This window comes from Apteryx mantelli, chromosome 5, assembly GCF_036417845.1.
Source record: "Apteryx mantelli isolate bAptMan1 chromosome 5, bAptMan1.hap1, whole genome shotgun sequence".
Taxonomy (NCBI): domain Eukaryota; kingdom Metazoa; phylum Chordata; class Aves; order Apterygiformes; family Apterygidae; genus Apteryx; species Apteryx mantelli.
In genome coordinates, this window is record NC_089982.1 from 20,112,956 (window position 1) to 20,138,853 (window position 25,898).

At 38.0% G+C, this 25,898-nt stretch overlaps 1 protein-coding gene across 1 annotated transcript in view; it reads right to left on the bottom strand.

Moving 5' to 3' along the window:
* Window positions 1-25,898, bottom strand: part of COL25A1 (collagen type XXV alpha 1 chain) — a 322,190-nt gene that overhangs the window by 19,923 nt on the left and 276,369 nt on the right. Inside the window, exons 21-33 of the mRNA XM_067297090.1 lie at window positions 17,800-17,862; window positions 16,891-16,959; window positions 15,988-16,032; window positions 14,187-14,231; window positions 13,150-13,227; window positions 10,110-10,133; window positions 8,631-8,675; window positions 6,871-6,915; window positions 6,597-6,677; window positions 5,739-5,801; window positions 3,778-3,828; window positions 3,414-3,440; window positions 1,164-1,244 (exon numbers count right to left, since the gene is read on the bottom strand). Coding sequence (XP_067153191.1) covers window positions 1,164-1,244; window positions 3,414-3,440; window positions 3,778-3,828; window positions 5,739-5,801; window positions 6,597-6,677; window positions 6,871-6,915; window positions 8,631-8,675; window positions 10,110-10,133; window positions 13,150-13,227; window positions 14,187-14,231; window positions 15,988-16,032; window positions 16,891-16,959; window positions 17,800-17,862 — 717 coding nt within the window. The remainder of the gene's footprint in view (window positions 1-1,163; window positions 1,245-3,413; window positions 3,441-3,777; window positions 3,829-5,738; window positions 5,802-6,596; window positions 6,678-6,870; window positions 6,916-8,630; window positions 8,676-10,109; window positions 10,134-13,149; window positions 13,228-14,186; window positions 14,232-15,987; window positions 16,033-16,890; window positions 16,960-17,799; window positions 17,863-25,898) is intronic.

Sequence of the window (25,898 nt, forward strand, 5' to 3'; positions counted from 1 at the left end):
ACCAGGGACATAAGAAGTGATATGGGCTAAAAAAGAAGAGAGAAATAACTCATTAATAGTGAAAAGGAGCCCTTTTTAGAAAATAAAACATCCGGACTTTGCAATCTAAAAATGACATTTAGAAAAAAATGAGAAGCAAGACAAGAGCTACATAATTTGTAAAACTAAAGGAATACTTTGTTGTAGGTTAGAACAAGTATTTCTGGTGGAACCAAAACTTTCTTTTCCCTTTTACTCATTTTTGAGAGTTTGGCTAAGAACCGAAAAACTCATTCTTTACATAGCTGTAACTGTCAACTTGAAAATGGTCAGTTTTATCAAAATAAATGTAAATTCTCATTGAAGCTGATCTTGCTTAGAGTTTCTGTGCAAAATTCTTGAAAATATCTATCAGGAGTTTTGGTTTCTTTGGATCAACTAAGTTTTTCTCCTCCATTTTACTATTAGAATGCAAACACATGGAGTAACCCCCATGTTAAAACAACAGATGAAATGAACTCTTTTTGTGAGGAAGAAGTAAAACTAACTTTTCACAGAGTGCTTCCAAATGCAGAAAGGAGCACACAAAGTATTTCCTCCTTTATCACCTTATATTGCAAGAACCATAACATTTTCATTTGAAAATTTTATCTTTAAAGTCTTTCATTTCCTTCTAAGACAAAATTCCTGCCAATCAGAATGTTTTCTAAAGCATACAAGGCAAAAATCCTTGCATAAAGGCAAGGCAAAAATCCAGCATCCATAGTGAATGAAAAAAAATTAAAATTCCCTAAACCAATTCTTAACTTTGCTCAATTAGACCTCTCCATTTTAACTGCAAAAGTTCTAACATAGGAAGAAAAACTGAGGATATGGAAAAAAATAGAAGATTCTTTTTTAACGCAAACACCATACAACATTTAAATAACGATAAGATTAATGGGGGTGACGGCATCCTTGTGACACTGAACACTTTCAACTGACACATAACAAAAAAAAAACTGACAGCACTGGGTGTTACAGGATGTTACTGTGGACAGATTCTGGATAAAACAAAACACGACTGATGTTCTGCTCCAACATGGTATATTTTATATATGCTGTTGAGTAAACCAGAGTTGTTCATTGAAAGTAGAAAGAGAAATTTGTGATTTGCACTGAAATTGAATAGGCTTTTTACTTACTGGAAGACCAAGGGGCCCTCTGTCACCCTTGTGACCTGCTTCACCCTTCAATCCTTTAAGACCATTTAACCCTGGTTCACCCTAAACGTAAAAGTATAAATGCCAAATTTTTGGTGCTATAATGGGTATTTAAGCTGGGATAGAAGAAGCCACTCTCAGAAATGGCTGCAAATTCCAGTTCAAAACAAGGATACAGATTCAACCTTCTCAGCCTACTGGCAATCTACAAACATATATATAGTACTGTGCAAAAGTACTTGAGAGGTATCTGTTAGAGTTGAAATCTGTATGAAAATACTACAGGAAACTGATGGATAACAGATTCTCTTGAGTCATTTCCTAATAATTATCTGAATATTCAGATGATCTGAATTAACTGTGAGTTTGGTTTTTTTGGAATTTCCTCATATTTCATAAACTATCTTGTACTGATAATTCAAACTGAAAGAAAACTTCTGCAAGAATAAGCCTCAAAACAGAAGGTTTCTGCAGTGGGATCTCCTGAAAAGTATATTTTGTATGGAAGCAATGTATTTTTTCTTATGGTAAACTGGAATTTGCAGCAAAATCTTACATAAAGATATTTTAAACCTTTAAGCATACACAATTGAACAGTACCAACTTAAAAGAAGCAGTATGTTATACTGTGTCAAGGTATTTTTGGAGTCCATAGTTTCTGTGTTCATATAGAGAAGTTTAAACAATATAAGAAATGGCCCTTGCCTTTTTGTGATTGTAAAAACTATGCATAGGTTATTACATTAAATATTAAAAAGAGGATAATGGTGGCCTTGGAATTGCCAGTAAATCATTCTCACATCATGTAAATCTACCTCAGCATGGGGGCTGCCCAATCAAAAAGGGTACTGACCATGCTGGCCTCTTTTGGGACACAGAAATACTTGGGTTTTCGTCCAGGCTGTTCCCTATGGCCTTGTTCCTAGGTTTCCCTTTGATGTATTACGTTACATTATATCATATACTTTTTTTTTTTTTTTTTAATTCTGAATAGAATCTATTCTGCTGCCTTAAGTAACTCCAGACATCATCTGCCTCCTTTTGCACCCTGCCTAAATAGCCATTTCTTCGTTCTTTTTCTATTTGACTCAATGTCACTTTCAGAGCAGTAGCACTGAAAACCCTGAAGTTTTGGAAACAGACCTGAGAGATCCCACAAAAGCCTGAGTCTCCGGCCAAAAGCCTGAGGTAAGACGGGTCTGGTGCTAAGATGGAACAGACCTGACTTCAGAAAATGATTCATGACTCAAGCTTCTTGTGCCAAGGAAATACAAAGAGTCTCATAATGAGTCAAACATGGTATTGGCATTTCTGTCTCACACCTTAAAAAAAAAATCTAAACAAACACCAAAAACTAAACAGAAAAACTCCTCCTCTTGTTTTTTAAGTTGTGCATGATTAGGGAGACATAATGCTTAAAATGATCATGACTAACAATAACACTAACCTTACTGAATGCCGTGCTATAATGTCACACTGAATTTTAATGGATAGGTAATTGCTGATACGTGAATTAAAGAAGAAATTAAAATATTCCAACTCTGCAAAAATCTCCTCCTCCCTCCTGCCCCCCCCCCCCCAAAGGGCTGTTTTCTCAGGGGCTTACAGAGTCCTTACATTATACCTGCATGTAGTATGCTGTGGAAAATGTTCAAATACTATTAAGATGGACCTGCCTGACTGGAGATTCTAGGTTGGAAAACATGAAAATAGAGGAATAAGCTGGTGAAAGGGAACTTCCACAAAGTGTGAAAGAACTGGCTAGCAAAGAAACCAGCACCAAAGAAGGTGAGAGGCCATTTGTATTGGAAGAAGTAGGAGATGCAGGAGAGCGTAAAAGGAGAAGAGTTTATCTGGCTCCATTTTCTGAGCACACAACGCACTCTTCTTCTGTGTTCAGAAGTGTATTTTGAAGCAATTCTAAATGCATTGGGAAATGGTGTACAACTTGCCCACAAGCAGGAAACTAATTTAGTGCCACATCACAATTTGCAATACAAAAATTGAATTCAACCTACACTCAGGAGAAATACAAATCAGAAACAATCACAAAAAGTTTTAAAAGCTTTAAAGGATATCTGTTAATATCAAAATCTGCTTTAAGGTTTAAGAATATCAGAAATACTTAATAAATGAGGCATAAGACAAAACATAGCTGCATGCATTAAAGAATAAAGCATAGCACTTTACAGACATCAAGAACATGACTATTCAAGACAGCAATTAATTTACCTTTGGGCCAGGCAGTCCATGAGGTCCCTGAAAATAAAAATCCCATTTTGAATTATGAAAATATGCCACAAATTTTTAAGAGTTTTTTGTTTTAGGTGGGTGCAACTTGCAGTTGTATTTTTGTCCTCACAAATGAAATGCAGCCTTCAACAAAGCAATCGTAAACACCTGACACAGAGAATAAACCAGACCACTAGAATGTTAGCACTGAGACAGGTACGTGCATTCATTTCTCCACTTCCCCAAAACTTTAAGACATGCGGAAAAGGTCCCTCTCTAAAGGTCACATGCTCTCATAGCACTTCTTTTAAGCAGGCATTACAATGAGAAAAGGGTTTAAGCCCTTTCTTCCTCCCAAGCTTACCATAGGGCCTGGAGGACCATGTGGCCCTGCTGGTCCAGGTGGTCCTATGATCTACAGGTAAAAAACAGTCATTAAATGATGCAGAGTAAAGAACTCCCTCATGAATACCAAAAATTATACTGACCCTTCTGTGGGCAAGCACTTAAAAACAATAATGCAGCGGTGCATACTGGCAGCATGTCTAGAAAGGGTCTTAGGAATGGGCATTATTCTCATTTGAAAGACAGGATATCTGAAGTTTAGACTTGCCCATGCAATATGGCAACACACATCTCCTTACTCTTACTCCTGGGCTCTAAGATACATCTTGAAACATCACCTGGAAAAAATATCTCCAAAACAAACAGTACTGAGCAAATACACTTGAACTTTTTATATTTTATGGCATGTGCTCTTTAGCTGTGTCTGCACTAATAAACTACAGGGGCTGAAAAGGATGATGTGTGATTTTATTCCTCCTCAATACTGATGAATGGAAAGATACTAAACAATTCATGGTAGGGTTTGGCACATTCTCAAAATTGCCCTTTGGCTCTCCTTTTATTCCGTTTAGCCCACTTGTACCAAAAATTCCCTGAAGTCATTAAAACAGGTAATCAGGTTGTTCAGCATTTAGTGCATGCATATTCTGTATTGGTTTTCTGTGCTTCCTCCAACAAATCCATGGCAGAGAATTTCCTGATGATATTTACACAGTTTAACATCACCTCTTTCCCTGGATTTAACCCAAAAAGGGTGTTATTGCAAACTCTGAGGTGGCAGCAAGGATGCTGAGCCAATCCTCCAGACTTATGTAGAACCCCTCTGCTACACAAACCGCTGGTGATAACAATAGCGACAACAAAATAAGCATTGCAACACAAGACAAAGAACAGCTAGGGGGTTCCACTCTCTGCGCAATCTCCTGAAAAAGGCAATGCTTCTTTTGAGTGAAAACAAGGTGAGCAAGATGAATGATTTCACATTTCCAAAAAAATAGTAATTAGCATTTACAAAAGCATTGCTGAAGAGGTAGCAGGTGTGCTCTATGACCTGTGAGTGCAAAAATCACATGGTAGGTGGTAACAAATTAATTTTTATTTCAGAGAAAGAGACTTGCAGACACTGCAGAGATAGAGGGTGTCTAGAGTGTCTTGAGATGACAGGGAGCAAACTTTAATTCTTTAGAACTGTGGTTCTAAATACCAAGTGCATGTCACCATGCACAAGATAGTTTCCTCTGAAGTTTCATAACATACTGTGCTCAGATGTTGTTACTCATCACCCATAAACCAAGAGCATTGTGTGGGGTTCTCTTTTTATGCTTTTACAATGCTTTGAAGAGCAGGAGAATATCTGACCCTGAAAAACTTATAATGTATGTAGTCTTACAAGTGGACAAGCACAAAATAATAACACATTTCCATAGGTGTGATCACTCCATTAAAATTACACACAGGAAAAATATCTGTGAGATCAGAGCTTCTTCCCCTAATGATTTGAAATGATGTCCAGTGACACCAAGACAGTCTTTATCTTGGGTCACGTCATTATTCCTGACATGATCCTCACTGGATCTTCTGAGATCTCCACCAAACAACGTGTTCAGATAGATTGGTTTTATCTGTTTTATCCCTCTATTACATCTTGGAAAGCATTTATCTTTTGATTCATTACAGAGCCAAAAGGTTTTGACTGAAGTGAGCAGGACTGTTGTTCATAATGAGAATCTGAATATGGAACAGAATTAAATCTTTAGCATTTCTTAAACAGTATTTAGCTTCATGACCAGAATTTGTTACATTTTTAAAAGGGTCAGGACTGTACTTCTTCAAAGACCAAAATATTTTGAAAGCACAAGTGTAGTAAACATTGAAGATGACAGGAAGGATCAACTAAGATATTAAGTGTTCTTCAGAATTAAAAGGTGGAGAACCATTGCTGGACTAGTGCATCCACTGCAACAGCACCTTGAGACTTACCGAAGGGCCTTGGGCACCAGGCAAACCAGTATCTCCTTTTTCACCTTTCATACCATTGGCTCCCTACAAAAGCATTACAGAATAGCATCTATAAACAGTTTTAATCTTATTAATAGTAACATTCAACCAAGAAGGTATAATATTTATTAGTAAGTAATTATCATTTTATGAAAAGAATGAATACAGCATGCATATAATAGAATTAAAAGCTTTTATCGTGGTGTGACTTTAATAGTAGCTGTTAGCAAATGTAAAAGTATGCTTTTATATTGTCAGCTATCAATTAGTACTTTTATGTGTGGTTAAAATAGAGACGGATCTTTGGCATGTTGCTTATGAGAAGTCCTTAACTTCACACTGCTTTCTTGATCTATTGTACTATGGATACATTTATGGATTTGTTTGTATTTTTACTGAAACATTTCATTTGTACATATATATGTATACGAATAAGAAGAATGCACCTCTTATAAATATTTATGCATTTTCTCTCCCTCCTCAATCTAAGTCATCTGAAATTCCTGACAGTGTTCAAAACATAGGTCATTTTCCTGAACTTTACCAAATCTATACTTGCCCAAGTTCTGCTGCACATCTATTACAAGAGACAAGCAAATCTGGTCAGCACACTGACTAATCTCTTTCCAAAGCAATAGTTTGTTTGACCATAAGTAGAATGAAAAGTTCTGACAATCCTACGCCTCCTCCTAGGTTAGATGCAGAACAATCCTACAATTTTTTTTTGCAGAGCTTTCTGTCCCAGTTTCAATTTATCAGCACTGTTGTAAATTACTGGTAGTGGAAGAGATAAAAAAACCCAAGCGTTTTAGCCAAAATAAATTCATTTTTCATACTCACTGGCAAGCCAGGCAGTCCAATTCCTCCCTTTTCTCCAGGCATTCCAGGTTCACCTGTATCCCCTTTAGAGCCTTTAGGACCCTAAGATATCATATATTTATCCAGCAATTAATACATAGGAATGCAGCCATTATGTGACCACCTATTATGCAGCAACACAATAATGATCATATGATTATGAAATCTATGCTACAACTTGATCACAGAAATAATCCCCTGAAATAACTCATGGTTGCTCATACGATCTGCACTAGGTCATTTAATTGTAAAGTACCTGTTCCCCATCAGCTCCTGGAGTTCCTGGGGATCCTGGTTCACCCTGAAAAAGATGAGATGGAATTGGATTATTATCCCCTAACTGTCCCAGGCATCAATGGAAAGATGCAGTGCTAGATGAACTAAGTTCATTAGTAATGTCTCAGATTAATAAATTGCCATAATTAACAACAACAAAACCAAAGAATACTACACCATGGAGAACAAGAAATAGTATATACAATACCTATATGCAACATACTGAATAAACTGCCTGGTTGATTAGGCCAGTTCATAAACTTTGAGTTATATAAAGGCCAGAGAATGGCATGAGAATTAAAAAAAAATCACAAAACAATAAAAAAGAAACCTGGGAAGGCTGGTGAAAAAACCCCAGTCCAATGGAGACTTTGTCAATTACTGGAATGAATACAGAATCATGGCCCTAGATATGTGTAGGATAGCAGAGCCTTCATGTTTTCTTTTCCTGGCTAATATAATTCACTCAGGGAAGGAGCCTACATTCACGAAAACAATGCCACATGCACTGATTCCTGACTAGCATTCTTCAAGGGAGCAGAAAATACTGATGGGTATGGACTGTGATCTTGGAAACAAACTCCTCTTAGGCTGATTTCTGGTTTACATCATTACTTCTGAATGGGAACGCCCACCCATAAGGAGGAAAACAACCTCCTCCGCACTCCTCCTTGTTTTACAACATACCCCAGGCTGCGGAAATGCTTTGTGCTGTGTAGATCCTAATGCAGAAGTACATTTCTGCACACTTAACTGTGTATTCCATTATTAATTTTCAGGTAGAGGAAGAATCTAATTTCTTACAAGTTATCAAAACAATTAACATCTATAATGTAATGTATTTCTTTATGACCCCATGGATGAAGCCTAAAATCCTAGTGTTGTTATTCAAGAAACATGTATTTACTCTTCAAAGAGCTTGGAATCGCTGAGGCAATTTCCTCCTTCCCAACACAGATTTGAGAGGAAGTATGATATAGTATTCTTAAGAAATAAGACTAACTAAACTTAACTAATTTAAAACCAGTTTAAGGAGGGCCCACTACTTCAACACATTTCTTTTTAGCATAGGCAATTTCAGAACTTAAATTTTATAGAATAGTGCAGCATATGGTATCGGTCGCATCTGTGCGGGCTGCTCACCAATTAGCGCTGTGCATAGCCCCAGACAGGTGACATGAGCAGATCTGGGGTTGCAGCCAGGCTCCTGCTTGCATGTGCACATTTTCACTTTTACTGAGATTAGAAAACACTATGCTTATTTGGGTGTGCACCTCCGTAACGTAAAGCCACACTGACATGCGCTCATACCGTGGCCAGCAGTGCCTTGCGTGCAGAGTTTTGTCTGCCTCATTCCTGCCCAACCAGAAGGGATGCATAGGAACCACTGTGCGGTTGCACAGCTACCTTCCGGACATGCAGAGCACCCTCAGCAGCAGAAAGCGAGAGAACAGCCTCTGAGCAGATCCAAGGGGAGACATCTCCTCCCTGCATCAGTACCAATTCATTTTGCTGGTTCTCAGCTGAGCATGCATGTGGCAACTAAACAAAACAGCATCTCTCCCAGAAAGCTATGTTTCAAATTTCTGGGATGCATGGTTTGAAACATGTTGTATTCTGTAATATTACAGGCAAATATGCTGTACAGGAGAGCTCCATGTATGTGTGTGCACGTGTCAGTGAAAAATCCAGAAAACACCTCCACCTTTAAAACAAGATGAGTAAAATAAGAGAGATCACCTTTGGCCCTTGCAGTCCTTGGGGTCCTGGTGGTCCTGGTGGACCCTAAAAAGAAACACATAAACCTGTCAGCTTTTAAGTAAATTCCTGCAGGACTTGTCATGGAAACACAGGCTGAATGTTAATATAACTACCTCAACAAAATGGGTTAGATTATTAACATAAGAGGAACTAACACCAGTTATGAACAAGTTGTTAATTTATGGCAGTTCTCAACAAACAGAAGGGTACCACACACAAAAAAAAAACATGTTAAAATAACACTTCAGTTCATATTTTATGATAAGGTGCTGCTGTTCCCATTGATGAAATGGCAAAGCTCATCTTAATGGCAGAGAGAGCAAAACTCCCCTCAGCCACACTGGGCTGGCATTCACGTCATGATCCAAGGCAATCCAAGGGCAGGAGAAATCTACTGACTGCAAAGAGGCTTCTATTGAGAGGTGCTCAGTGCTTTGTGAAATTGTTATGGAATGAATTATAATGATTTCAATCACTTCTATCTAAGGCTGAGGACACAATATCAGGGATCAAATATTGGTCTGGATGGTGCACAGTGGGGGGCATTTAAAAAGAATTTTTTTTAAAACCCTTCCATCAATATAGTGAAAGCATTTGCAGAGATGGGAAAACAGGTCTAATGGCAATCTTACAGAGAAGAACTTGAAACAAAAAGAATAATAAAACAATTTAATTATACCGCATCTGTAGCTTTAACGGAAGGCTGAACCTGCAAAATCATAAGCATCTCCTAGCTGGTGTCACTACTTTCAGATATTATGTCTAACCTGATGTAGCTACACCTCCCCAAAAAATTGATTGGAGTAAGGGCACTGGAACATTCAGTAGTCTGCATGCTCTTGGGAGAGGTGCTGGAAAATTTAAATTTATTTCTGAGATCTGATAAGATGGAGCAAGAGAACTCTCCATACTTGTACTTTCTACTTGGCTTTACTTAGTTATAGTTAACTGAAGTGGGCCTTTCTTAGAAAATAATTTGCATCTAGTCTGACAACTCCCAAATGAAGTTTCTTCCCAGGACAATTTAAAAGAACTGAATTTCCATCCTGAAAATAAGGTTGGTAATAGAAAACTATTGGGTACTCAAATCCTGCTTCCTGTTTTTGCTGTACTCCCACATAAACACACAGATGACAGCACAAAGCAAAAAGTCCAGACCAGCTATCTGCCTAGATGTTCATCTACAAAAACATTGAATTCCTTATTTTCCTGGTCTCTCACTTCAATTAATTGAAGTTTTGCCATTAATTCAGCAGGAGCAGAACTGGGTCCATTGTTGAATGGCTTTCAACAATGTATTTATTCTCAGTTAAAGGAACGTTGAGCAAATAAATATAACTGATGATGAACTGGGTCAACATCCAATGCAGATATATCCTGAATTGGCAAAATTATGAACAAGCTACAACACAAAAGACAAGTTCTATGAAACACAGTAAGCCATGCAATAGGAATTACCGTGACAGTAAGGGTGGTAATCCTCTGTTGGCAAAATGTATTAACAAGAGACACCGTTACCAGAATTGAATGAGGATATAAATTATTCTGCTTGTTACAATTCTCATCACCACAAAACTTATGCTGCATCTAGGAGATACCATGTCTCCAAAAAACAGAGTAAAAAACATTATTCTTAACTCCTAGTGCTGTGCTAGCTGCCTAGCTTCTATGGGAATCAGGATTTCACATACATGAAGACTGTAGGTTCTCATAAAATTTAGAAGATCAAATAAGAGATGACTAAATAAGCAAGATCGTGTGTGTGTGTGTGTGTGTGTGTGTATGTCTTAAAATGATTAAACAACTTGCCCTACATATTGCGATCTCTGCAGGTTTTGCACAAATATTTAATTAAGAAACATAATTCCTAGAGCTGAGATGTAACACTGAGATTCATATGATGTACTATGATGTACTAAAATGTTAAGTTCTTAATCTGAAACTGCAGGTCCACAAAACATACTATACTGCAGTTCTACTTCAAATGTTTGAAAAGTGAAAAGATATATTTTCATTGTGTAAAGAGGCAAAATACCTAGACCTGCCATTATTTTTTGCCAAAGAAGATATTATAAGCAAGTGAAAAAATGTTTAGAAATAATTAAAATACTTGTCTATATTTTTAAACAGAGCAAAATCCCCAAATCCTACTGCTTGCACATGCTTTTCTATTGACTGTGAAGAGTCTACTGGCATATATGGAACAATAAGTAATTAGCTTTTGTAATTGTTTTCCTAAAAAAACAAGTTTGCAAATCTTCTGTTTTTAGCTTTAAGAGAGTCTTTATTTGCCAGTGCAGCAATATATATGCTGTTTTCACAAAACTGGAATCAGCTCAGTACAAAGTACTTTAAAAAAAAAACAATCCTCTCTAACAGATGGCTTTAATATTCCCATGTCTTGCATTTTAGCATATATATGGATGCATATCAAAAATTCTAAAAATAGTGAACAATTTAGTTTATCCAGATACAAAAACCTAAATTAACCATTGCAAATTAAAGTTTGCATGTTCACACTGATGGGCTCATTTTCAGCAGTATATTATGATTTTAATATCTAAAGCATCTGATCCTGTAGTTCCTACAAAGTTTAAACTTTTGTAGCTACTGCCTTTTACCTCAGGGAATTCTGCAGAATAGGCCTGAAGAGAGATTTAGATACTGAGATGCATTTAGTGAAAGCCACATAAACTCAGCAGGGGTCTTGCTCAAACTATGATGATAATTTAAAGATCACAATTTTCAGTGCTGATGGACTAAGATGTCTTATTCTCCACTGACACATGAAATGGAGTAGGAGGCACAAAGCAGAGTGACTGTAAATTGTTCTGAAGCTCCTGGGCTGCTTGATGATTTATTACTAAATTCTAAAAGAATGCAGACAGAGCCCAGATCCTGTGAACCCTTGTCAACTTCTTAAATCAGCAGACCAACTTCTGAGATGTGCTGAGCACTGAGAGTTCTCATCAGCTTCTACAGGAGAGTTGCAAATCCCAGAGCCTCTGAGAATTTGGCACCAGGAGGCTTAGGAATGGGTACTTGCCATGTAAAAGGACTGAGCTGGAGTTGGCAAGCACATTGTCGACTGATCCTATATAATCTTACTTACACTGTCCTTGCACAGCCATTCCCATCGATATCAATTATTTGTTGCCCTAGATCAGAAGGTGATGACATTTGAAACGATTTACAATGGGATAAGGGCCTCCTAATCTGTTTCAATCACTGCAATAGGCTTTAGTCCCTTATTAAGACTTCTCTACATGCTGCAGCTTTTCTGACAAGCTGTTGCACAGCACTTGGGGGTAACATTGATGCCACTTAAAGTAGAAGAAAAGAATACAGGAGGTATGGGGGCTAAAACCCCTGGTAAATCTGTGCTGGGTAACATGCAACATTAGTTTCAGGCTACTTTAGGCATCTAATTCAGAGAGTGATTAAAAAAGTTGAAAGGTGGGTGCTTGAATTCCCTTAAGAGTAAACCGCATGAACAGGTATAATGCAGAGCCGCAGAGCCTGCCTATGTAGACTTCCCCACACATGCCATTCAGGATCACAATGGAAGAGTGGGCTTAGCCTTAACAACAACATACAGGCTTTTAGATAAGGCAGTGAGAATTTTTATTTTCAGGAGAGCCTTGAAAAACAAATGACTGGCCAGACATCTATCCACTTCCACTGAGGAAACGTGGAAAAAAAACCCCAACAGCTTTAGTGAGAAAATGATCAGATGCACACTGGGCCAAATTCTGTCTTCAATTGCACATATGCAAACCCATTCACTTTGGCGGTGTCATTACTGCATAGAATTTGCATCTGAGTATACCACAATGTAAATCATCTTGACTGCAATGACATATCACCTTGGAGCTTTGCTTTCATGTGAACACTCACTCATTCTTTTTGTAACCCCACTTTAATCCTCCACACTTTTCTGCACACAAGTCAGAATTAGTTTTCTGGAAATGAGTAAGTGGGAAGACTAGTGCTCAGTCTATTTAACATGCTCAAGTTGCTGATTGAATCCACATCTCTTGCTAATGGAATCATGTGACCTGGCTTCCTGATCTCAAATATTCTGCTCTTTGCATTTTTAGGAGGAGGAGGAGGAAAAGGAGGAAAAAAGGAATGTCAATATTATACTACCTGAAATGAAAAGCAGACACTTCTGCTGAACCTATGTATGTAGTTTATTACATGAATTCAGCAGTAAGCACCAGAGCCAGCAATGAATCAGCTCTGTCCTCATTAGATGATGTCAGTACACTCCAGGGGAAATGAAACCAATTCACTCAGCTAAATTTTATCAAGGAAACAGTTTGTCTAACACCAAACAGCAAACCTAGTTTCCAAAAATAGGAAGAGATTTCTCATTAATAAGCTCAGTAAAACTTTGCATGCAGTGCTTCCACGGCTTATGCAAAAGAGAAATACAATGATGTTAAACTGCTTTTTCCCAGACCAAAGCCATTCCAGCCTTGTTATGTTTACATACCTGCAGAGCTTCATGGATATTGCCATTATAATCAATTATCTCCGTTGCACCTTGATCACCCTTCTGTCCAGGTGGCCCCTGTAATATATTCCCCCATAATAATTTTTTGAGACAGTAGCCAAGGATTACCCTAAATGACTATTCTATTTTTGTCCAATGTACTCTACATTGGTTTGAAAGGATTTTCTGAACTTCTAAATTCTCAGACGTTAGTTCAAGTTTTGATTCGTGCTCCCCACACAGGTGAGAACCAAAAGGACATGAATAGCTCTCATTCACATTTGATTGTTCTCATTAGATGGGAATCTGGTGGCTTGGTAAATCCATGTGCCTTACTTGTTTCCCTCTCTTTTTACCATTAGTAGAAAAAGCGCTTTCAAAAGGAGTGAAATTCCATACAATGAATTAAAAGAAGTGTTGATCCAAGTCCTCCTTCCTGATGCAGCTCAGATTGCTAGTAAAAAGCCTGCCTGAACATAGTTATTGTAATGATATTTTCTCTATGCTTGCCATGACTTAACACTGAAAGGATTGCTTTCTGACACCTAACTACTCACATATGCTTTGACTTGATTGTGCTGTCTTGGAATTTTGTTGCATTTACAGTGTATTACTACAAACTGCAAAACTTAGCATAAAACTAAAGATTGTTTTATGAGAAAACAGTTTATTTTAAAGATAGGTATAAACAAGCAAGTCGCAGCAAGGTGAATTGTGCTGCAGCAGGCAAAATAAATCTATGAAACCACTGTGATTAAATATTTAAGCAGTTCCAATATTCTAGTTTCATATTGGCTGTGAGCGACATCAGAACATCTGGCAAGTAACATCCTGCCTATGAACTGTGAACAGGAGATCTCTTCAAATAATAGCAAGGACTGTTATCGATATTAAATGCCAGTTAGCAACACACGTTCCACCAGAGTTAAGTGACCGATTTCACCAGTTTAACTGGAGTTGCTGCTACAATTTCAATTCGTAGTGTGGACTGAATCTAAGAGTACAAAACGAAGAGCTGAAATGAGAATTAGACTTACCCGTGGACCTACAGATCCTGTGTCACCTTTGCCACCTGTATCACCCTATATAAAAAGGATATTTGAAAACAGATAAGCAACCTGACAGTATATTAGGTAGTTGTTTCATTTTAAATATGCTTGTCTTAAATAATCCAGTTTAAAAGGCCTCTCATCATTTCATTAACAGAATGTAGATTTAATGACAAGAGAAATTCCTTCAAAATCTGTGTAGCGGCAGGGTTGACAATGATATGTTTGGTTCTCTGTAAATTGTTACTGAGTGCTGTATTGGGCTGGAATAAGAAATACCAAAGAATTCCCCAAAAGACAGATTACAAATTAAGTAATTTACTTAATTTCCCTATTCTTAATGGCAATATTATCAAAAGCTTCAAGGGAAAGCTAGAGAAATCAAATCAGTTAGTAGTCTTAAGCCTGAAATCACTCGACAGCTTTTTCGAAGACCTGTTTCAAAATGCGTAAACTTTTCTTTCTGTGATCCTGACTCCACTAAGTTTCTGAACTTCATTGCTCTGAGTCTACAAACACTACATTACTTGCAGCATTAAAGAGTTCTTTTACTCCTTTACTGTAGTAGGCTTAAGATCTTTACCATCTTGCTCTCAGCTTTTTCCTCCCGGCTATTAGCAATGTGTCTCAAGCAGTGGAGGGAATTTCAAATATACTTATGCTTGTATTCATATCCCAGCATCCAGTGACTACGATTCATTTCACTTCTGAGTCCCTTTCAAAGCAAGCCTTTATATTTTTATTTAACTTAAAATGAATTTGGGTAAGAGCTGCTACTTTTGCTCCTGTGGAGATCTATAAACATTTGGTACAAGTCGGAGGAGAATGATTAATTTACCTGGTGGTAATAGAAAACACAGAAAGTAGTAGAAAGTTTTCATGAAGGTAACAAAGAATATGGAGAGGAGATTGATGGCAGGACATAATCAAACTTGTGCCAGCTATCTTTCCTTTCAGTGCTGCCTTGGCAGCAAGAGGTGTACGTGGCACTGGAGTTGCTCAAAAATGAAGTTCCTAACTACTAGGCTGACTTCTTTGGGCCAGATTTTCAAGATAGTTATGCACGTAAACCTCCTGAAAAGTCGTATGCCCTTTTTGATACAAAGGGAATCTTTTTGGAGTGTTTGGGAGGTGCCCAGGTACTGGAGGATACCGAGAGACTCATTTACTCTTTTGCTCTCTCTGCTGTGTTAATCTACTCATCAGCTCCCTCACTTTCCAACATTTCTTTTTGGTGGGAGTGAATGAGGTTAAGGGGCACTCAAGGAACAGGATCAAAGTAGTCTTTTCAGCAGCTAGAATAGTAATGCATCCTACAAGCCCTGCCTTTGTAGGACTCACTGGCCAGCATTTCTCAACCTGCAGTCCTGGGATACTGTTGATTCCTAACAGATCAAAGCCCGGATCCACAAAATTATTGCAAAAACCAATTAAATCTCCACAGGCATAGTCAGGAGCTCATTCCTGGCACTTTGGTGTATTAACCTACATCAACTGCCCACAGAAAAACTAAGTGGCATGGGGAAAACCAGAGCAAACAGAAAGCAATAGTTGTTACAACAGACAGAAAAATTACAATCACGGTGTTTAAAATATACAGGATTTGATTCTAATAGCTAAAGTTGAAAGTCAGAATGTTTTATTTATAAAGAAAACTGCATCTGTTGCCTGCAGATCTGTTAAAGTATATTTTTAAGATAAGTGAAGTTCCTGTGAGATGTTACAAATTACTTATCTTAGATATCATTGTGTTAGTTACTCCAGTAAAGACAGTTTTGTTACTACTGACCTTTGACCCTTTTGGGCCTCTAGATCCAGGTTCACCTGTTTTCCCCTGTTTGAAGGAAGATGGAAGATGGACAGGAGAAAAATGATAGAGGAATGAGAGCGCAGAGAAAAAGAAATTAGTAATGACTAACTACAGTATGGATCAGCAGAAACACTTCATTTCACATGATCAAGATCATGAATCTGTAAAGGCACTGAATTTAAGAGCACCTAGAGTAACATATTCCTTCATATCAGCATGCAAAAGCCACAGATTCCATCCTTCAAAAGGAAAAGTAGTATTGGTATTGGTAAACAGTAGATATCATGAGCACTGGTTTGCAGGAATGACCCACGTTCATTCCATAGCTCCTGAAAAATTATAAATAAGCAATAGATAAGATAGTTAAATATCTTAAGATAAGGAGATTAAAGTGTTACAATGGTTTTTCCCACAAGCTCAGACAAATAAGAACCTAACTGGCTGAGGGGCCATAGGGTTTTCAGGATGTATTAGGAAAGGAAAACCTGATGGTAGCTACATCAGAAGAAAACACTAAAATGTGGTTAGAATGATCTCTCTTACAGAATTAGAAAACAGCATGCAAAATGGATTTTCTCTGCATTCAACTTGGGCGCTACAATGGTCAAAGAGTTCAGACTTTGATGCTGAAAGTTGGAGCGGGCAGGACTGGTACAAATTATGCCAACTCCATGACAGTGTAAGTAGGTAGTGTCTTTACTTTGTAGACCAAACAACAGAGTTCATTTAGATCACAATTCTACAGCTGTGAACACAAAACTGCCATTGTCTTGTGGACTAAATTGAAATATTTGACTGTATTTCCATTTAAAAGCTCACTCACCAAGTTTCTGTTCTGCTTTCCAGACTAACAAAACATTTCCAGTGTAAAAGCAGACTGACCTTTGGTCCAGGAACTCCAGGTTCACCTCGCTCACCCTTCCCAGAAGGGCCTGCATCCCCTTTGTCACCCTGTTGCAGCAGATACAAAAATATAACCAAATACTGCACCGTCTTCAGTACATAACCAACTCAGCATGGCGAAAGAAACTAAACCCTCAAAAGGAAACATTTTCAAGCTCATCTACAACTTCTAATGGGTTGAAGAGGTTTACTCTGAGTAAAAAGACTCTTCTTGAAGACAAAAGCAGAGGTGCTTTAAAGTGGAAATGGGATTTATGAAGAATTTTTCTCTCTATTCTGAAAAAAATGGAATAAAGATTCCCAAACTGTGAGGCCTAGGTCAGGCTATTTTTGGACTCACAATATTCTAACTTTGCCACACAGTGGCTAAAAAAAACACCTAGAAAGCAAAAAAACCCAACTCCCACTTCATGAAACTATATTTTCAAAATAAAGTGTGTGGCATCAGTGTTCTAATATCTGCACATGCTCCCCCCACCCTTTTTTAACAAGATTATGAAAATATAGCTTCTTCAGACAGCCATGCTCTGCCTCTTGAACAAAAGACTTTTGAGATGCTGACATTAACAAAAGTAACTGATGAACTTAAACAAGTCACGAATGGATATAGCATTTGCACTCGCATTTTTGGAGGGCATCACTACAAAGAAAAATGTTTGGTAGTCTATGAACTATGACTTTTCACATTTCCAAGCACTACATTTTACCCTGAACTCTAAACTTTCCGGGGCATTTATAAAAATGGATTCTGAGAAATACTTTATTTATTTCTGGATAAAAGATTCTTACACCACTAATACAGATGCAATATTTGCTACATGCTAAGCAAGTTGAACTTGACTTTGGCTCTAAGGGCTTCATAATAAAATGTTGGCCACATAACCTTACCTTTGTTCCTGGTAGACCTGGTAACCCAGGTTCTCCTTGTGGACCAATGAAACCTGGTTCACCCTTTAAAAGTATAATACGAGAGGATGTTAGATTATTTATTTAGCAGTAGGTAATTATACATGTTTATTTTGGATAGTGTTTTCCCTGGATTGCCCACAGCTCTCCAGCTGTGATGCAACAGTTATACAGACATACTTTAATCATGGGTAATTTTCATGAGCATAAATGCTTATAGCAAGCCATCACACAGCATATGAAATAAAAATGAAGTAAAAGGCATCAAACATTGTTTTTATGAGGTTAAGGACTGTTAATATGCAACCTGGATTATAGTATAATTCACCAAATGAATATCAAAGCAAGAATGAGGCAGAAGGGAAGTTCTGAGTGATTCCTAAATTAAAAAAGAACAGTTCATTTCGGCTATCTGTTATGAGGCAGTTTATATTGCAGCACATAAACAGATGGGCAGATGGGGTGAGGATATTACAAAATAATAACAAAAGGAGAGGGCAGACAGTACTGTTTCAGTGTGCTTTGACAGGGGATATTTAGCTACATCACGCTAAAAAAGCAGATTGAAAACGGAATGCCAGTCGGAGACTCCCAGCACCACGGCGCTCTCCCAACTCATTCTGACAGTAAATCACTTCCCTGCACCCAGACAACTGCTCTGGCCAGTGAAAGGCTGGGAAAGAGCCAAAGCTTTTCTTATTCCCTCTTTGTTCTGCCCTCTTCCTGCCCATTCATTTGTACAAACGTAAAAGACAAATAGCAGGAGTTAAGCTGAGTTGCAGCATAGCAGCATTAGGCAGGGGAGTAACGACACTTTTTTTTTTTTTAAACCTATCTCCATGGCTGAATGGGGGAAAACGGAGGATAATAAGCCATATGTTTTCCTTCACAAACTTTCCTGAACAATGTTTCCTGCTTTGTAATCTTATGTTTTTCACACAAATTGGAATCAAGAAGATTTACCCACAGGACGTCATTAATTTAAAAATCAGTAGTATAACCAAATTAACAAAGATTTATTTATAAGCCTTTTAACAATACCCCTGAACTTATTAATGACTAAAAAATCCCCATCAAATGCCTCCTTAAAACGCTAAAAAGACAGATGTGTCATAATCCTGTATTGACATAATTACTGACAGCATATGGAGACAGAGAATAGAAGCAGTTGGATAACATTCCACTCCACTAGTCACCTGCAAAGAAATACAGGTATGCTGTATTGGGCGAGGAAATCAGGAAGTGTTCTTGCATATTTATCTGGGCTCTCATCAACAGTCTATTATTAACAGTTCAAGGTAAGGAAGGTCTCTAGCAAACCAACTAAAATAGTGGCAACTAGAGGAATCTTTCCTGTGGTTACAGGGAGAGCCACAGCAAGTTCGCGGTTGAAGTTCAACAGTTCAGACAATCAGAGTAAAAATAAAACTAAGTAGTAAGTTTTCCCACATGAAGTTCTAGCTGGCCATGGTTCAGAACTGCTATATAGTAACACACCATGCAAAAGAGACAAAGGAATAAATTAAGAGAAATATGTCACACAGAAGCATGTTTCTTACTGTCATTAGAAAATGACCCAACGGTTTATGTGAGTCTTTGATCAGTGCATGTCAGCAAGAGTAACATAAGGTTGTCGTTATACACCTAGGCATTTTCAAGTCAGTAAGTGAAGAACAGTGCAGTTTCAATCATTTATTTTAGAATGAGGAAGTACTCAACAGCCCCAAATTGTTTTAATACAAAGGTTAATAGGGCTAATTTCTTGCCCAGCTAATTATGACTTCTGGTAGGTGAAACATGCAGTGACTACATGATTCAATCTTTTCAGTGGTAAGGCTTAGAAGTAGTGTTAATCAGAGAGTGATGCCCAGCTTTTGGATCAGATTCTGGTACTTGGCTCAAGACTACACCAATTGCTTACTGCAAGATGAGTTCCAGCAAAAAAAAACAAACCCAAAACCAAAAAACAAAAGTACCAGCTCAACAGTCCCAGCTTCCGCTCTAAAGAGGCAAGGGAAAGATGCTTTGCAACAGCTACTGGAATGGATAACAGAGGAGGCTGGTAGCTTAATCAGCACAAGCAGAGTGCAGGTCTTCTGTGACACAAAGCTTGAAAACATTAGCAAACGTGGGGAGGAATAACTCATGCGTCAGTAGAGACTAGGAGCTGACTGGCCCAGTAGCAGCTCTGCTGAGAGAGACCTGGGGTTATGATGGATGCCAAGCTGAACATGATCCAACAGCGTGTTCTTATCACAAACAAAGCAAACTGCAGGAGTTAAGATTTGGCTACATTAAGAATGTGAAATTTCCCTCTACCTAGTGCCAGTGAGGCTAAGTAGCTTAAAAGACAGATCTGATTTGCCATCTGAACTAAGTTTTTAAGTAAAAATACAACACATTTTCTTAGATGATTTGAAACCCAGCACTGTCCTCTGTAAGACTTGAAATCACTTGAGTAAAACCACAGCATAAGACATTAACTGAAAACGCTCATTAAGTATACTTCTGCACCATTCACAGTCAGGTAACAACTACAGCAGGTTTGTCTGCGCAGTCTCTGGCTCAGTTACTCAGAAGAGGAACATTGGCGCCAGAAGCAATGCCCATTCAGCCTGCCTACTGTATCCTGCAACTGTGTGCTGCAAATGTTGCCAACTTCTGGCTTCACGTTATCCTCTCTGCCACTCAGTAACAAGAACATAAATGAGTTTCTATCAAGATTAGCACTGCCAATGATGCGTAAAATGTAACGAAAACAAACAGTTTCTTCTCAGTAAGGCATGCTGATGTCCCTGTAACGCAGAGGCAAGGGAGAAACCATTTCAATTGGTCTTTCATACAAACATGATGCCAGAGTCACAGAGCAATGGAGTTAGAAAACCAAGGACTAAGGGTTTTAAGTTTTTGTTTTAAACACATGGCAATTAGCTGGCACATTGCTGCAGGAAAGCAAGGGTAAAGGTTGGCTTGGGACCGCTCTTTGATTTGACATCATTGTAGTTGTGGGCTTCATTGCAGCATCTCCTAAGTATCTTGCTTAAGAAAGCTCAGTATTATTTCCAAACTACTGTGAAATGCTGAAAGGAATGCAAGGAATCAGAGTAACCAAGATTTATAATGCTTTTCTAAACATCTCACCACAATTTCTTACCAAAAAAACAAAGTTTTATCTAGTAAGAATCTACCACAAGCTGCTTTGCCTGCTAAAGCAGGGGCAGGGAACATAAAATCTAGAAAGAGAAATGTTAAACAGGTAGGTTGTGAAAGGAGAGTAAGGAATTCCTCCCTTTGAAATACTGTTTGGCAGCTGTATAAAAAGCCATCAGTGAATGATGACTCCTTGTGCATTTTAGTTTAACCCTGTGGCATACTTATTATGAAATAACTGCTTAGGAAACACCATGCTGCAGAGGAAGTCATCTAGATGAATTTCAGCATTCTAAGTTCATTTATTATTAGGACTTAGAGCAATTTTGCATCAATCACATGACACAGGCAACTTGGATTAAAAAAAATCAACAAGCTTGTGAATTGCTTCCATTTTATAGGAGTGATTTGTTTTCATTTTTAAGAATAATTTTAATGGCTTGAGATGATGATATTTTAAGAAACTAAGAGTCTACCTCTATGTTTTCTCATTTTCACCCTCATCTGTTTGCCAAATATAGAATTACTACTGGGTCAGGAAACAAATTACATGCTACTTTTCACAAACCTTGTTAAAGCCAATTTTTGCCTCTTATCTGATAATACCAAATGTCTGAAACAGAAAAGGGCCCTAAACTGACATGCTGTGCACCTAGCATAATGTGAACTACATCAGAATTAATAGTAAAAAAACAAAAAACAAAAAAACTTAGAAGGACATGAAATTCACTTTGGAGGCAGTCAAATTTTTATGCAGATTATTATCTAGACATATTCATAACTGGTTGTTTCGGATTGATCAAAACTTTTATAGGATGAGGCAGAGACTACCTTTGATATTAAGGGCTCACCCTAAGACACACTGCTCACTCTCACTGTCTTCTTGTAACTTTTATAGAACCTGTAATTGGCTAAAACTTGGACTTGCATTTACAAGAAGTCCAACAGTTAAAACTCTGTTTGCCATACTAATTGCTTTTTAATTGCTACTAATTTGATATAGGTTTATTAACAACATAGTTTACTCTAGCACTCAGAATTAGCCTTCATTGCACAGCTGAGACACACATCAACACAATTATTTAACACCTTGTTCTCATATGCAGGCCCACTCCACTTCCAGTGCCTGGAGTACAGTTCTACAGTGATATAAGCATGCAGTGGAGAACAGCAATAGCTGGATACACTCTGTTTTCACACAGAAGGGTCTGCCTTTTATAATTGGTCTTCTAACAAATATAACACGCTTTCCATTTCAGATTAGTGTTTGCCCAAAAAGAAACCTGTGCTGCAGAAAACCACCCATAACACCACTTTAAAGAGGGATTAAATTTAGCTTCTAATTGAAAACATTCAAAGTTATTGATAAATTATTTTACTGTTGCTAAAGCCATAAAACATATATGGGCCAATTACTCCCTCTACAGAAATAAACTGTGAAAGAGGTCTTCTCAAAAAACATTTGAAACTATCCCATGGCCACTATATTATTCTCCTCTTACACCAGATTACTGCATTATCTTCTCTAGGTTAATTATAGAAATGAGACTAAAACAACTTTAGACCACAAATTTGCAAGGAACAAAAGCTTTTTGATCCTTATCCAAACCTGATATGCACTATAACTAGTCAGAGTAGTTTAAATGTCAAACTCTGCCCCCCCTTATTGTATAGTTCATTTAGCATAAAATGTTTTATTTAATGTCTGCCCCAGTGCTGGGGCCCTGGAAGCCGGGGGTCTCCAGGGCTGTTTGGCAGGTCTACTATGGGGTCAGAAAACATTCATCTTCCCCTGGCACTGACTTGCCAGTCAGAATGTCCCAGGGCCTGGACTCCAGGGTTGGCATTTCTGGGTTGGTAAACCATGTCAAAGCATCTAGAATTTCTGTGGAGGATTTTGACCACATAGACTCTAACAATCACTTAAATCCTGGCTTAGCAGTAGAAAGTCCAGGGGCATTGACAGCACCTCTGGAATTAGGACCACCAAGCTACTGGACACAGTAGCGCTGCGCTTGCAGCAGCCTGCAAGTCTGGGTTTGCATCTTGACCCCATCACAATTATTTTCCAGGGCAATATCCAGGCCACAGCTTCCATACACAAAAAACCTAGCTGTGTGGGCTGGACAAGAATCACATGCTCCAACATGCAACCTAGGGGCAGGCTCAGAGCTTCCAAACTCCTTCCTGCAAATCAAAAGTCCTTACAAGGTTCCCAGCCTCTGTCTTGGTGCAGCCTGCAAAGTCCTCAAGAGTCACAGAACCTGGGAGACCCCAAACTGTCCCTGATGACAAGAACTGGCATGGAAATGTCCTCATTTTAATCACTTGAAGAGAGCAAGGTGTGTTTGTCTTAGATATTATCTTGACTCACTCACAGGCATATTTAAAACACAAACAGTGTGGTGTGCTTTCCCTCTTTAATACTTCTGAAAGAATCCTACGGAAGTGGAGATACAAAGGACAAAAGCTAGTGAACAAACAAAAACCCAGATGTGTGGCAACTTGAATAGCAGCAATGAGGTTATAATAGATTGGATTTGATTCAGTGATGCCTGTGCTGATTTTCCAGAAATTGTCACCTGCTGTCTTCAGGCTTTGTTTCTGAGACTATCTAGCCAAAATACTGCAATTCTGGAAAGGAGGGAGGGCCAGGTTCTCAGGGGTCTTTAAAACAGGTGCAACCCTGCAGCAATCAATGAAGCTGTACTTGCTCATACCATGGCCCTCTCTGCTTAGGGAGTCTGTGGGACTCAATTCCAGTCAAGTGATTTCTCAGAAACTCAACCAGCCTTAGACTACACAAGTCAGTGAGAGCTGCACCTCATACTTTTTTTTTTTTTTTTTTTTTTTACTGCGGAAGGGCATTAGAGGACTTCCTATATAGCCTGAAGTTCATGGGAGCGTTGCTCTCAGGATTACAGTATTCAGCTCATAAGAAGGAAATGAGCAAGGTAAAAGGGAATCTGGAAAAAACTAACCCATTTTATACGGTCTTTGTTAAGGCTTTTTATACCAATTCAGAATTGGCTCCAAAAATGGCCAGTTAAACAGGTTGTCTGGCTCACTGATCATATTTGAAACAATATCTTTACTCCCTAGTCAGTCTCTAAAATTTCAAAAATAGTTCTGGTTTTGAATTTCCAAACGCACATTTAGCCTTTGTGATTCATTAAGAGTTAAAGAAGTGAAAGGTACTACCTTTAAATCTGTCTAAAACCTGAAGCCTTTGCAAAAAGCCTTACTTTGTACAGCATTTATTGCTTTTTAGTGAGCCTAATTTTCTCTACTTTTTAAAGTTCTGCCTGCTTGAAGAATGTACGCTGATTTGAAAGGGTGCTAAAGGAACCAGTAATAATTCTGATTAATTCTGCATGCATTAGTCATATCAAGGACCTCTTACTTAAAGGCTAATTATAATTCACGTTGGCATGGTATCTACTTTTGAGGATCAGAATAAAAACACTTGATGTAATGAGAGCCTCATTTTTAATTCTTTGCAATGACTGATCTGCTAAATTATTAGTCTGCCCCCAAACGGTTTCCTTTAGAAATGTTAGGTGATAAATCAAAGGAATTTTTGTTGTTACTATTCAAAATGATGAATGTTACTGTATGCGCTCATTGCTGACCATCTAAAATTGTTACACCTGAGGCAGGGAAATATTTTCAGCTTACTGATGTCAAGTCTTTTTTTGTGGCTGATAAAATACTTGATTTCTGAATACAACAGAATATAAGACTCTCAGATTATTCAATTGCATTCAAATTTGGATTTGGATTTTTTTCAATACAAAGAAAAATTAAATGCTGCTATAAAACAGATGCTGTGAATTAGATCCTCACAAGCTTGATCTTCCAACTAGTAATAGCTTTAGGGGAAATAAAATTCACATCCTGTTTTTCAGTTACTTATGTTTTAGCCTTTTCCAGGAAAGAAAATGAAAGCTTTCATGAACTGAAGAATATAGTTTCTGATGGATTATTAAGAACTGCATATATCCTGAAGAATGCCCCAGTAAACACTCCTGCCACAAGCATACCATCCAATGTTAATGATGATTTCATTTTCTTGCTTTGATTTTCAAAATTAGGTCTGGGAAATCACATGTCTACCCTGTGCAAGTGATTACTGCTACAGCATATGGAAAAGAGACAGCTAGGAAGAAATGAACAAAGGTAGATACGTAACTGTATGCATACAGATAAATGTTTGATTCTGTACCTCCACTCCGGAAAATGAATACTCAGTCTTTTTTTTTTTTTTTTTTTTTTTTTTTTTTTAACTTACCCATGCATGCACCTACTTTTGAAAACTAGCCCTCCAAATGCAAGTGACTAAATCCTATTTTTTAGATCAGTTCCCATTTTCATCCAGAATATGCATCATTATGTTCTACTTTTCAGTATTTGACCTATACTGCATTGCACATTTTCTTCTACTCAGACAGATGACCCACTCTTGAGAACACTGTCATGCAAGTGAAGAAAGGTTGGAAATTAGTTCACTTGAATATTTCAATAAATATGTCAACTGAGGCAAATGCGTATTAGGGAGCATAAGTTTCTATAAAGCAGGGTATGAAGCTGAATTCCCACAGTTTTCAGTTGCTGCAGTAACATGTCCAGCACCTCTCTGTATCCAGGAATCAGAAACATCTATCGCCAGGTCAGTTGGCCCTTTCCAGCTCCTGAGTCCAGGCTGGAATAGAGTTCTGAGCATGGCGACCGGTGGGATAAAGAGGAATTGAAGCCTGGGCAAGAACAACTGACTCCAGGAAACAATGGAAAGAGAGAGGTACAGGCAGTGCAGGTTTCCTGGTAACAGTCACTGGCAAAGAAGAAAAACAGGAAGAAGAATAGAAATACGGATCCTCTACAAACAGAAAAGGGAAAATGCATTAGGGAAATGTACTCAACCTTCCTAAGAA